The following is a 12,500-nucleotide window of genomic DNA, read 5'->3' as shown; positions in this document are numbered from 1 at the left end:
TCGGAGCACTTAATGTCTAATTGCTATCAACAGTTTGCTGACACTGTTGACAAAATAAGCAAACAGACCTAAATGTACTGTAGGTCTTGAAAGGATCTCCCTCCCTCCTATGTATCTCTCTCTCTTCCCTCCATCTCCTTCCTCTTTGTTTTAGAGGAAGAACTCTCAGGAAGTGCCTGATCCCCTCCCCTCCCCACCCCCTCCCTCCAACTCCTACATCCTACATCCTACACCCCCACTCCCCCTTCTTCGAGACCCTTTGGCCCAGGAAGTTATTCGGGAAAACTTAAATATTTATCGTGCCACATTTTTTTCTGTTTCTTTTTTTTCAAAGCTCTCTCCACCTCTCCTCCATCTATCTCCATACTTCACAGAGAGAGAGAGAGAGAGAGAGAGAGAGAGAGAGAGAGAGAGAGAGAGAGAGAGAGAGAGAGAGAGAAAGAGAGAGGGGTGATGGGGTGTCTGTGAGCGAGGGTCCCGCGTCCTCTGCCTTTGATAATTTCACCAGTGAGCGGCCAAGAATAATGACATTAGTGTAATCATAAGGAGGCCTCCGCTTCCATAAGCCATTCCCAGCATTTGTTATGTAAATATAGCGTGATGAAAGCGAGCCAGCGGAGGGGTGTGTGTCGCATGTGTATGTGTGTGTGTGTGTGTGTGTGTGTGTGTGTGTGTGTGTGTGTGTGTGTGTGTGTGTGTGTGTGTGTGTGTGTGTGTGTGTGTGCGTGCGTGTGTGTGTGACCATAAATGTGCGTGTGTGTCGGTGTGTGTGTGTACATGAGCATAAGTGTGCATGTGTTTGTATGTGGGGGGGGTTTAGAAACATATTGTCAATTTGGAAACAAAAAAGTGAGAGCGCGTTCGCGTTCTCACAGCAGGCCGGGTAATGGCACTGATTAGGACGGTAATGAGACGCGCGGAGGAACGCAAGATAGCGATCTTTATTAAGTGCTTATTGCCTGGAGTTAGCCGCCATGATGCTGCTTCATGCCAGTAACGGGCTCCCTGAGAATACACACACTCACACACGATCACTATCTCTCTCTCTCTCTCTCTCTCTCTCTCTCTCTCTCTCTCTCTCTCTCTCTCTCTCCCTCTCTCTTTCTCTCTCTTCTCAAAGGGTCCTTACCTGCCTGAGGGGTGTTGGAATCTCTCCGAAAGAAAAGTCTGCTCACTCTCTCTCCCTCTGTCTCATTCTCACTCACTCTCTCTTTACTTTTCTTCCTTCCTCTCCACCTCTCTCTCTATGGCAGCTCTGCTTTCACATAACCACCTCACACTCTGCATGCCCTCATGGTTCAGTGGCCTGTACGGTCTTCACACCACACAATCAGTGTGTGATTGCACTCACACAGGACTGGGTATGTAAGCCACAACGCACGTGCACACACATGCATGCATGCACGCACGCACACACAGAGACGCATTATCTCTCTCTCTCTCAAATTCAAATTCAAATCTCTCTCTCTCTCTCTCTCTCTCTCTCTCTCTCTCTCTCTCTCTCTCTGTCTGATACACACAGACATACAGACAGACTTACAGGCAGACAGACAGACAGACAAACAGACACACACACACACACACACACACACACACACACACACACACACACACACACACACACACACACACACACACACACACACAACAATCTATCACACGCACTCGCACAATCCATCACACGCACACAGCACATAACACACACACGCACACACACAGCTGCATTGCCGTTAGCATTACAACAGAACAGGCATAACCAGCGTATCCCTCTGGTAGAGAGGCTGAGGCTGCTCGGCCTCTTCTGATTGGTTTAGCAGAGACAGCCCTGGAGGAGCATGGAGGGCCTAATCCTTCCTGCAATAACCATTATCCTCATAACGGCAGTCTCCCGGGTAACTATGGGGTTAAGTTCTCAGTAAAATGGCTAAATTACACATGTAAGGTGTTAAGTTGGTGAGGGCAGACTCCCAGCATTATTTAGCTTGCAGGGACTCATTATTTAACATACAGCTGTTTTTTCCCCTTCTTCTTCTTCTTTTTCTCCTTCGTCTTCCAACACACCCACACACACCTCTCCCACACCCCACCCCTCTGCCGCCTAGCACGGCACGGCACAGAGTGAGCGAGAGAGAGAGAGAGAGAGAGAGAGAGAGAGAGAGAGAGAGAGAGAGAGAGAGAGAGAGAGAGAGAGAGAGAGAGCGTGTCTGTTGCTTGGTGCGAAAGAGAAAGAGAGAAAGAGACAGAGCGAGAGAGAGAGAGAGAGAGAGAGCCCAAGGCCTGGCAGTCTGCCTGCACATTCTTTGTCGTTGCACATACCTGAAGCTGCAGAGGGTTGAGGCCTGACGCGGCAGCAGCTGCCATGGTGGATGGAATGAACTGCACCGGGTAGTTATCACCTGTCGGGGTGGAGAGAAAGAAAGAGGGAGAGAGAGAAAAGAAAAAAAGATGAAGAAGGGGGTGGTGGTTCAGAACAATGCACACAGGTTGAGACAATGAGCGGCCCTAACGGCAGCCAGGCAAGTGCCAACACGGCCCCCTTTCTCGATACTAGCACGCCTGCCTGCTTGCTTGCCTGCCTGCCTTCCCCATTTTGCCCCAGCCTCGGCTTCCAGCCCAAACATCTGCACCAACAAAAGATTCAGCTGGGCAAAGAGGCAGAGACTGGATTACTGAGGAACGTATCTTCTTTCTCTTTTCTCTCTCTCTCTCCCTCTCTCTTCTTGCTTTTTTCTGCCCCTCTGTCTGTCTGTGTCTCTGTCTCTCTCTCCTTCTCAGTATCTGTGGCTGTAGTCTATTCCTTCCTCCTCTTCTTTAAGACTTTGTAGTCCTCTTTTTTGTCTTCAAAACCCCTCAACAACAGTTAGTTCATGATATTTTGGCCACTGTTTCAACACACACTGGTTCAGTGGGTGCATGCGCACAGAGTGTGTTCTGGTAAGCACTTTTACACCACTGTAAAACACAACACCTCATTTGTTCGACAGCACGATTGTCTGTCTGACTATGTGGGTTTTGGCAGGAGCGAGCGATCAAAAAAATAAACCTGCTACTTCGACAGGTCACAACAAGCGAACACTTTACAATGTCACAAGAAAGAAAGATGAGAAACGACATGATTTGTTGTTCCCTTTATCACGGCATCGCATTTAAACCAGAGAGCTATAAGAATTTCAAAACAATAGCTTGTCTCGAGCGCGCTATCGCAACAACACATCAGGAAACTTGGAATCTGAGACGTAAAGATGGGGAGGGCGGTTAAACTCGATACTGATACAGCGCCAAGTGGAAAGCAGTTGGCTTTAAAGACACAGCGAGAAAGAAAAGGATACAGGAGGAAAGAAAGAGGAACAGACAGAAAGAAAAAGAAGACAGACAGACAGAAAAAATAAAGGAAAACAGAGAAGAAGAAGAAAAAAAATAAAGCAGTGTGGGGAAAAGTATGTTTTCATCCTTGGGCTTTATGAGTAAATTGGTAAAGGAATCCTTTCGCTGCTCAGCACATTGTGGTTAGAGGTGGGGGTGTGCGGTGAGGTGTGTGTGTGTGTGCGTGTGTGCACGTGCGTGTGTGTGTGTGTGTGTAAGTGTGTCTGTGTGTGTGCACGCGGGAATGTGCATGTGCGTTCATGTGTATGTGTGTGTGCAGAGGTGGGTAAGGGGAGGATGGCGGCGGTGAATCCAACAAGGACGGGAGAGGGGTTGAGTGAAGCGTGCCTTCTGAAGAAGAGAATTGGCCCCGATTCAGACACCACTTTCGGCTGTCACTTCTCCACACAAACATATGGAGGCATTAAGCCACAGGCATGAAGGGGGGGTCCAGCGGGTGGTGGGTGGTGGGTGGGGTGGGGTGGGGGGAGCTAGACGGGTAAGGGGGGCAGACGTATATACCTTCCCTGCTTCTTTTTCTCCTCCGCTCCGCTCCCCTTCCACTCCCCTCTCCCTCGTGCGCGCCTTCCCCAATCTTGTCCAGCGCAGCACATTGTGATACAGTCTGGATATTCAATACCTCGCCAGAGGCCCGCAAAAGCCGCGTGCTACGCAATTGATGTGATTTTCAAACACTGCCACGAGAGAAGTGGAGTGGAGGGGTCATTACTGTCCAATATGTCCACTTCCCTCCCTCCCTCCCTCCTCCCTCCTCCCTCCCCTCTTCTCTCTCTTTCCTCAAACTACTACTTTATTCTCACCACCCACTCCAGCCCTTCACCATTACCACTCTCCTCCTCTCCTCTCCTCTCCTCTCCCTCCTCTCCCCTCCTCCCATTCCACCTCTCCAATGTGAGGAGATATCGTTCTCACTTTTTCACCGCTGCTTGTTTCTGTGCTCGATGCCGGAGGAGTGATTGCCTCCCCTTGTCGGCGGTGGCGGCCAGGGTGTCATGTGAGACCGGGCAGCCAGGGGCGTGTCAGTCAGATGCCAAGCGAGGACAGCCCGCTGGACAGGGAGGAGGAAGCAGGGTGAGTGGGTGGGTGGTGTGGGTGGTGGGGATGTATGGTGGTGGTGCGGAGAGGAGAGCAGAGGGAGTGTGGGGGGGTGATGTCTGGGGCAGACCAGGCGTGCAGCCAGGTTCTTTCATCGATGTATTTTTGTGTGCGTGTCAGTGTGTGTGTGTGTGTGTGTGTGTGTGTGTGTGTGTGTGTGTGTGTGTGTGTGTGTGTGTGTGTGTGTGTGTGTGTGTGTGTGTGTGTGTGTGTGTGTGTGTGTGTGTGTGTGTGTGTGTGACAGTGTGAGGTGGGTCTGCTGCAGTGACGGCCACTGGGGCTACTGGAGGAGGTTGACACTGGGCACTTCATCCTGTAACCACCCCACACGCAACCGACAAAGTTAAGATGCCAGACCCTTTAAGAGCGTAAAAGTCTTTGCAAGAGCGCTTTGTTTGTTATGGAGCGATATCACCGTCTATCTCTGATAACAATCTAGTGAATCTAGTGAAAGTCTTGTGAGGTCTCCAAAGTGCACACAATGACCCTCCGTGAAATCTCATTCACTGCAATGGAGGCGTACGCAGAACAATTTATGATAACAGAGGTCATCACGACTGAATTCAGGTTAAATATCAAACACAAGGAAAAGGGTAACTCTTTATGAGGTCTGACTGAGGCATGAGTGCCTGCCATGTGGACATGGTACATCTTTCTTTTTCTTCAGGGGAAAGAAGACCGCTTTGATGGGCAAAGGTTGCTTGGAGATTTGGCCAATAATTTGTATCTTTCAAAGTAGTAGCTTTTATTCTTCCACTTCCATTCCACTGAGAAGGTTTAAAGGTAATAACGAAATGAAAGGAGCTAATGATCATCTAATGATCTGCACAAGTAGAGTAGAAAACAGAGTGAGTTGGAGGAGGTGGTGGTGGGGGGGGGGGGAAGAGCTAGAACGACAGAGCGAAGGAGTGCACAGCCTGGAAAGTGCATTCAAGCACAATCCCAAGAAGCTAATCGCGAACCCAAGGCTAAGCAGATATATTGGCATCTCGGCGTCTCCTGTGGTGCAAAGTCAATAAGGCATTGTGGCCTCATCACAGCTGAAAGACTCCGGCCAAGAAGATCCATTCCAGGGCACCATTATGGCACACGCCTCTGTCTTTTATGTACACAGGCCAAGAGAGGAGAGCGGCAGGGGTGGGGGATGGGGGGGTGATGATGATGATGATGGCGGTGGCTGTGGCGGTGGGGGTGTCATGGCTACTTGTGCCTTGTGCGTTTGAGAAGGATGACCCCGCCGGATAGGCGGTTGGTTTGGCCGTCCCCAACGGCACTTGGGGCCATTAAGCACAGTGTGCAGCGCAAAGTGTGCGAGTGTGGCGCCGGCACAGCACAGTGGGGTGACGAGCGCCATAATCACTCGGCCCTGTCCTGCCAACGGCTCTTGATGATGCAGAGAATACGGGACACCCGGCAGGGGCAGCCGTTTTTATTATGTCAAGAGATCATCTGTTGTGAATGTAGTATGTGGGGCACAGGGGGGGTTGAGCATCATAGAGACCTATTCTGGCGGAGTTGTTTTCCTCAAGACTTTTTCTCTCTTCCTGTCCTCCTTTCTTCTTTCCCCCTTTCTTCCTCCCTCCTCCATTCCTTTGCTCCATCCCTTTTTTCCATCTTTATTTGTTTCTTTTTGCAATCTTATGCATAATGCAGAAGGGTTTTTTTCCACCAGCAGGCGCAAACCCCATGCTGAAGTCTCCATTTACGACTCCTGTTATTTGTATTAAAACATTTTCCGCGTCAAACATATTAGGAGAGGGAGAGAGAGAGAGAGAGAGAGAGAAATATCAAACACACAAAAGAATGGCCTCAGGCTCCATGCTCCACCTGTCATGGCTGTGTAGTTCCAAAATAGCTGACTTTCTTTTTCATCCACGCCCGCCTTTATAGTTAATTTATAAGCTGCTTTACCACACCCCATAATGTTCTGCTACTCACCTGCTGACTATGGGGCTGTTTTTTCTTGTCTTTCACCATTCTCATCCCTCTCTCTCTCTTTCTCTCTCTCTCTCTCTCTCTCTCTCTCTCTCTGCCAATCTCTTTCTCTCTGTAGCTCCTTCTCATCTCTCTCTCTCTCTCTCTCTCCGTCCGCCAATCTCTTTCTCTCTGTGTGTTTCTCCGTAGCTCCCTTCTCATCTCTCTGTTCTTACTGTGTTTTTGATGAGGTGTTGACATGTGTTCCTCAAAGCACCCCATGTGTAGACAAAAGCAAGAGCCAGGGCTTTCCCCGCAGAGCTCGCAAACACACGGCACACATAAATCCTTCGCTCTGACATCTCTCTTTCTATCCCACCCCCCCCTCTATCTCTTTCTCTGTCTGTCTCTTTCTCCTTCTCTCTCTCTCTCTTATCATCACACTGAGCCACTCTATGCCATTTCCCAGAGGTCCACCCGACGTGTCGATAGTTGGCTCAGTCCTCGTAACGTTCGAGGGAGGGAAAGGGGACCTGACATGTGCATTTTTTAGTCGACTTCCACCCAATAGTCAATGATCAGAAAAAGGGGGAAAAAGACAAACAAAACACAAACAAACAAACAAGTAAGCAATCAGTCTGGCTGAGTGTTCAGGGTTTGACAGAGTGAAGACGGCAAGGCCCAGGGACAGGCCTCAGCTCTAGTCTCTAGGTCTTCACTACAGATGCTTATAATGGCACTTCTGGAGCCCAAGAGAACAATGGGGCAGATGAAGGGATCGGGAAGGGGGAGAGGGGTGGTGGGGTGGTGGCAGGAGGGTTACGGTCCTGGCAGAGAGTCAATCGGCATGTTGTTGCAATGTCACCCCCCTCTTCTCTTGTGAATTTGATGTTTAGGGAGGTGGAATGCTTGCGTGAGGGTGAAAATTCTTTTCTCCCCTGCCATACAAAAGGCAGTTTGGGGAGGCATGCCGGGGCAGGCCGGACGGTGGAGACAGCAGCCAGAGTCCCTAGGAAGCCCTGTGTGCCCTGCATCCCTCTAGGGGGACACGTGTGCCGGAGTGGGGCTGGGTTAGCATAGCACAGCACAGCACAGTGTGGTGGGTGCTGGAGGGGGTGGTGATGGGGCTGCTTCTCTCTTGCACCTGGTGACGGCCCAGCCAGCACCCTCTCTGATGGTCATCTGCTGACCTGATTTGACTGGTGTCTTTTTCTCTTTTTCTAAAGTGAGGTAATACTTCGGTGGTGTTTGGAGTTTCACCTCACGGTGGCCCAGTACCCTGTGATTTTGGTCTGCTCTGTACTCTACAGGACCTCCGCATAGTAACTGTCTGCCTTTTCCTTGTGTGAGTCATTTTTACTGTGCAGAGTCACACATGGCCCAGAAACTTCTGGTTTCATTCTGACCTGATCTTGTTATTCTGCTTTTTTCAATCAAAATGAATACATTCTCGGTTTATTGGAACATATTATTTTTGTAATATATCATGTTGTGAGTACAATTTCGTGCTTATATTTATTATTTACAATAATATAACGGTCATTAGGCTAGGCTGTGGATGTATTTGTCAGCTGTTTTCTGTACAAAAGGATTTCTTTGCACAGAGTCACAGAGGCACAATGTGAAAACCAGCCCTTTGAAACAAATGAGCAGGCTAAGGGTTTCAACACCCATTCTGGAAGAGAGAGTCAGAGCAAGTGGCGAACCAGAGAGGCCTGTATGCGGTAGGTATTGTGTTACCCTCGCAGCACCCTCGCAAATTCTTGGATGACAATTACAGCCGAGGAGAAGCAGAGAGACACTTTCATGTTAAGCGTTCAGTTTAAGTTTCTGCGACCCATATTATCATCACCTTTTGTCTCTTTTGTTTTGAAGTCTACGAACAGCCTGAAACACTTCATGGTGCCATGATGCATTTATCGCTCTGATGGGGGAGTGACTAAGGTGCATGTTATGTATTGTTACAGTGAATTACAGTAACCTGCCTTCTGAAGGGCGCCAGGAGGGAAAAAATGGAAGAAGAAAGTCGCATAAGAGAAAGAAATGAAAGGGAGGTAGAGACGGAGAGGCGGGCAGTGGGGTTAGTTTCCTGGTGTTGTGAAAGCATTCTCTGTTTTTGTCTTTTTTATCTTTTTAGAAGGTTAGGAATACACACAGAGTCCTTCAACAGTGACTGTGGGTTGTGACCAAAGGTTGTGTTTGTGTTCTATTTCATCATCCCCGCCACGGTAGGGTATGGCGTCAAGGCCCTTGGTACGAAAAAGCTATTGTTTGGCTCGATGATAACATCCGCTCTTATCACCGTGACAGCTTCGCTGTGACAAAATGACAAAACGTTTCTCCTTCAGTGACAATAGTTATTATCTTTTGTTGCCATGTTGCCTTTCAGTCGTATCAATCTCAGTAGATTACTGTTTCTGCGTATTTACCTGAGTTATTTGCTTAATGTCATGCCAGTTGCATTTAACTAATCAAGACAAATACCAAATACTCTTGAACTTTTCACACATCAATCATTAGGCAAAGGCTAAAAGGACTAAAGGGACAGGTGTATATATGGGATAAAGGGAGGAAGAGAGAGAGAGCGAGAGAGCGAGAGAGAGAGAGAGAGACAGAGAGAGACAGAGAGAGAGAGAGAGAGAGAGAGAGAGAGAGAGAGAGAGAGAATCGGAGCAAAGGGGTGAGTGAAAGAGAGTGGCAGAGACAAAGAGAATATGGGAGAGAGGCAAAGGGCAGAGGGATGAAACGAGAGAGAGAGAGAGAGAGAGAGACAGAGGGAGAGAGAGAGAGAGAGAGAGACAGAGAGACAGAGAGAGACAGACAGAGAGACAGTGACAGAAAGTGAGGGACAGAAAGACACATAGAGAGACAGACAGGGACGAGGACCATGCAGTCCAGTAGCATACCTGGCTTGTAGGACATTCCCGGGGGGAAGAGGAACCCCTGCTGGGCGGCGGCGGCGGCTGCCAGAGTGCGCTGGTCGTGTGGAAAAATGGGGATCATGAGCGGAGGCATGTGACCCTGGACCTGCTGAAGACAAGAGAGACGGGAGATCAGACGCCGGGCTAACGCAGGCTGACAGCAGGACACGCCAAGCAGGCCCTCGGCCCCTAGCGTGTGGAGAGCACAATAGCCCCTCCTGACCAGAAAGTATGAGTGGAGCTGGGCTTGTGTTCCGTCCAGATGGGCTGCCTTATCAAGATGAGCTACCAATAGACGGTTAATATACCCAAAACCCTAAGCCCGCTACTGTAGTGTGTTGTGATGGTTTGGTAGCTTAGCTCGATGGGTAGCGCGTATCGACACAACACAGGGCCAGTACCCGTGCCTCAGCTGCTCCTAATCCCCCCGCCGATCGCACATTATCACTTCAAAGAGACGCGCGCACACTGTTTGCCCTGCCTGATCCAAGGTGCGGCTCGCCGGATAACGGCCTCCATTCTCCCTGCCCATTCTGCGGCCCAGCGTTGTATCGGCTGATTAGCGCGCGTTACTTCTGCCAAATAGACTCGTACTGTAGAAGTGATTGTTGACGTAACATGTTTTTCTTTCAGATTATTTTCGTTTTCTCCTTTGTTTGACAGAACTATCTTATAATAAGCTGCAAAAAAAATCGCATTCTTCTTAATCCTTAGGCTCCGTTAAAACCTATTTTCCTTCCTTCTTTCCTAGTTCACAATGAGATTTACTCCGGTTTAAACCTCTAAGTCTGTAAGACCGCTCAAGCGTTGGCTGTCACCGAGGGAGAGAGGGGGAGAGAGCATTTTAGTGAATTAAAACATCCCAACAGTAGGACACTACGCTAGAACTCCAAATGCTACACATCCCCCTCCGTTTGCTGGAGCGCAGAGAACAGGTGAGATTCTCGTCACTACACATGACTTGAGCTCGCGTCTCCTCAGATTTGTCTTCTTCAGATTTGTGTGCGCGTGTGTGTGTGTGTGTGTGTGTGTGTGTGTGTGTGTGTGTGTGTGTGTGTGTGTGTGTGTGTGTGTGTGTGTGTGTGTGTGTGTGTGTGTGTGTGTGTGTGTGTGTTTTGGATGGGGGGCGCGGGCTCACAGTGGGGAGTTTCTCTGCGGTCTTGCCAACATCTGACTGACAGGAAAAGGCCCTCACAGATATACTGCCTCTGTCTCATATTTTTGGAAGATCATTTATGCAGACGATAAAAACCCCGACAACCGCCATAATTTACGGCTTGTGCACCGTGTGCCGAAGAAAAGGAAAAAAGGCGATGAGAGCGACAGTCGGACGTATGCGCGGCGGCCCCAGAGTCCCCCACGTTCTCATCCGTTTGCGATATTTCACCGTAATGTGAAGGCCGACGCACCGGCACATGGGGCTTTTCTTTTCGACACGCACCAATAATCTTGCGATCATGTCGAATATCAAACTTAACTGAAATGAACATAAGTTTGATGATTGGAGCAATTTTTGAAGTGGAGTGGGGGGTAGGGGGGAGGTTAGAGATTGTATTTAAGAGAGGGGGTTGGTTTGCAATAACCTTTTTTTGATTTCCAGAGGGGGGCCAGGCCTTGAGACCTTCGGGGTCAGACTACACGCGGGGACTGGAGACCTGCAGCCAATCAGCCTGTCATCCCCGGCTTCCTGTCTCTCTCCTGACTGGCTGCAGGGGTGCTACCGTCGTGAGCCACCAGACCAGACCAGCCATCACTACGCTACGCTACGCTACACCACACAAAGCACTGCATCACACCGCGTTACACCTAGCCAGCGCTGCACGGCACTTTGCCAGCCAGCCATCCAAGCACACCTCTGGGGAGCTCGTCTGGTAAACAGGTTCACGGAGGTCAGTGGCCCCAAAATAAACACTTCGCCAAATGTTTCTCCATTCATCCCCCCCTTCTCTCTCTTTTAAAATCAAGCCGGCAATAAAAAATGGGCCTGGGTGCAATTATAGCTTTAGCAGCGGGGCATGAAATCAACCTGCTTCTGAGCGATGGCTTTTCCTCCATGCTCCTATACGTACACAGATCTGCTTGTGATATCCACTTTTTTTTTGCAACTCCGACAGCATATCGCTGGCTGTATATACCGTCTCGCGGTCTTGTGCTTTCTCGGCATGGCTGAGTTGCACTAATTCCCAGAGTGCAAAATGAACTCCCCCAGCAGCACATTATTGATCCAGCTGGGAGTGAGGTTTGCTAAGCAAAAAATTAATAATATCCTGTACTTTCCCCCCCATTTTCATTCTCTTCTTTAAAAAAATGAGTGCAACTGCCAAGCTAACAGAGCAATGAGAATGAGACTGAGAAGAATTGAGTCCACATTTTTTCCCAATTTTCAATCTGATATGAATTACTTCAAATGTGCTGTGCTCTTACAAAAAAAGTAAATGGACAAATTATTAACCTTAAATGAAATATTTGAGGGTTGTTCCACAAAATAAACTCAGCTTCTCTAGAATCCATGGAATTCTTTTAATGTTGTAAACATAATGAAATAAAAGTCACAAGTCATCGTGTTACTGGAGGAGTAGTAAAAAAGTTCTTTAGAGAAGCATTGGCCAATTATGTCGCAATTAAAAAGGACTCAAAGACACACGGAGGATGTGAGACAGATAACCTGTGAGGCATACAAATTTCTATCTTCTCAAGGTTAAAGACATACATAATTGCCATTAACCTTAGACACATGAGATTAAGAGAAAAACAAACCCACGCAGGCAAGGGCACATAGAGCAGTTACTTTTGAAAGGAGAAAACTATGCACTATTCAAATACTTCCACTCATAAAAGCCAAAACTAACTTTTAGTTATCGTGTCACAACAGTATTCGCTAACCTGCCTTGACTCATATATGAACTTAAGTGCCATCCCATACTTAACCCATAGGGTTTAATAAAGAATATGATTTTTTCAATTTAGGTTGCTTTTGTCCATTGATCTTCCCAAGAAAATACCAAATAGTCCTATGCAAAACTGTACTGGAATTATAACATCAACAAAGAACACAGAATTGGTCTCAGGTCTTGATCTTAACGGCACCACAAAAGCCGCCGATAGACAAATATGAAAAAAAAATATAACTGGATGGCATTAGACATCAATGGCACAGCACCACTGACAGACAATGAAAGGGATTTT

At 48.4% G+C, this 12,500-nt stretch overlaps 1 protein-coding gene across 6 annotated transcripts in view; it reads right to left on the bottom strand.

The window, feature by feature from the left end:
* sox6 (SRY-box transcription factor 6) overlaps positions 1-12,500 on the bottom strand; it is a 241,712-nt gene that overhangs the window by 57,622 nt on the left and 171,590 nt on the right. For all 6 annotated transcript variants that reach the window (XM_063188925.1, XM_063188926.1, XM_063188923.1 and 3 more), the window contains 2 exons: positions 9,300-9,420; positions 2,317-2,396 (listed from right to left, as the gene is read on the bottom strand). In XM_063188925.1, the coding sequence (XP_063044995.1) occupies positions 2,317-2,396; positions 9,300-9,420 (201 nt within the window). The remainder of the gene's footprint in view (positions 1-2,316; positions 2,397-9,299; positions 9,421-12,500) is intronic.

Source organism: Engraulis encrasicolus, chromosome 22, assembly GCF_034702125.1.
Source record: "Engraulis encrasicolus isolate BLACKSEA-1 chromosome 22, IST_EnEncr_1.0, whole genome shotgun sequence".
Classification (NCBI taxonomy): domain Eukaryota; kingdom Metazoa; phylum Chordata; class Actinopteri; order Clupeiformes; family Engraulidae; genus Engraulis; species Engraulis encrasicolus.
The sequence above is the reverse complement of the archived record's forward strand: the minus strand, read 5'-3'. Positions and strand labels throughout refer to the sequence as shown.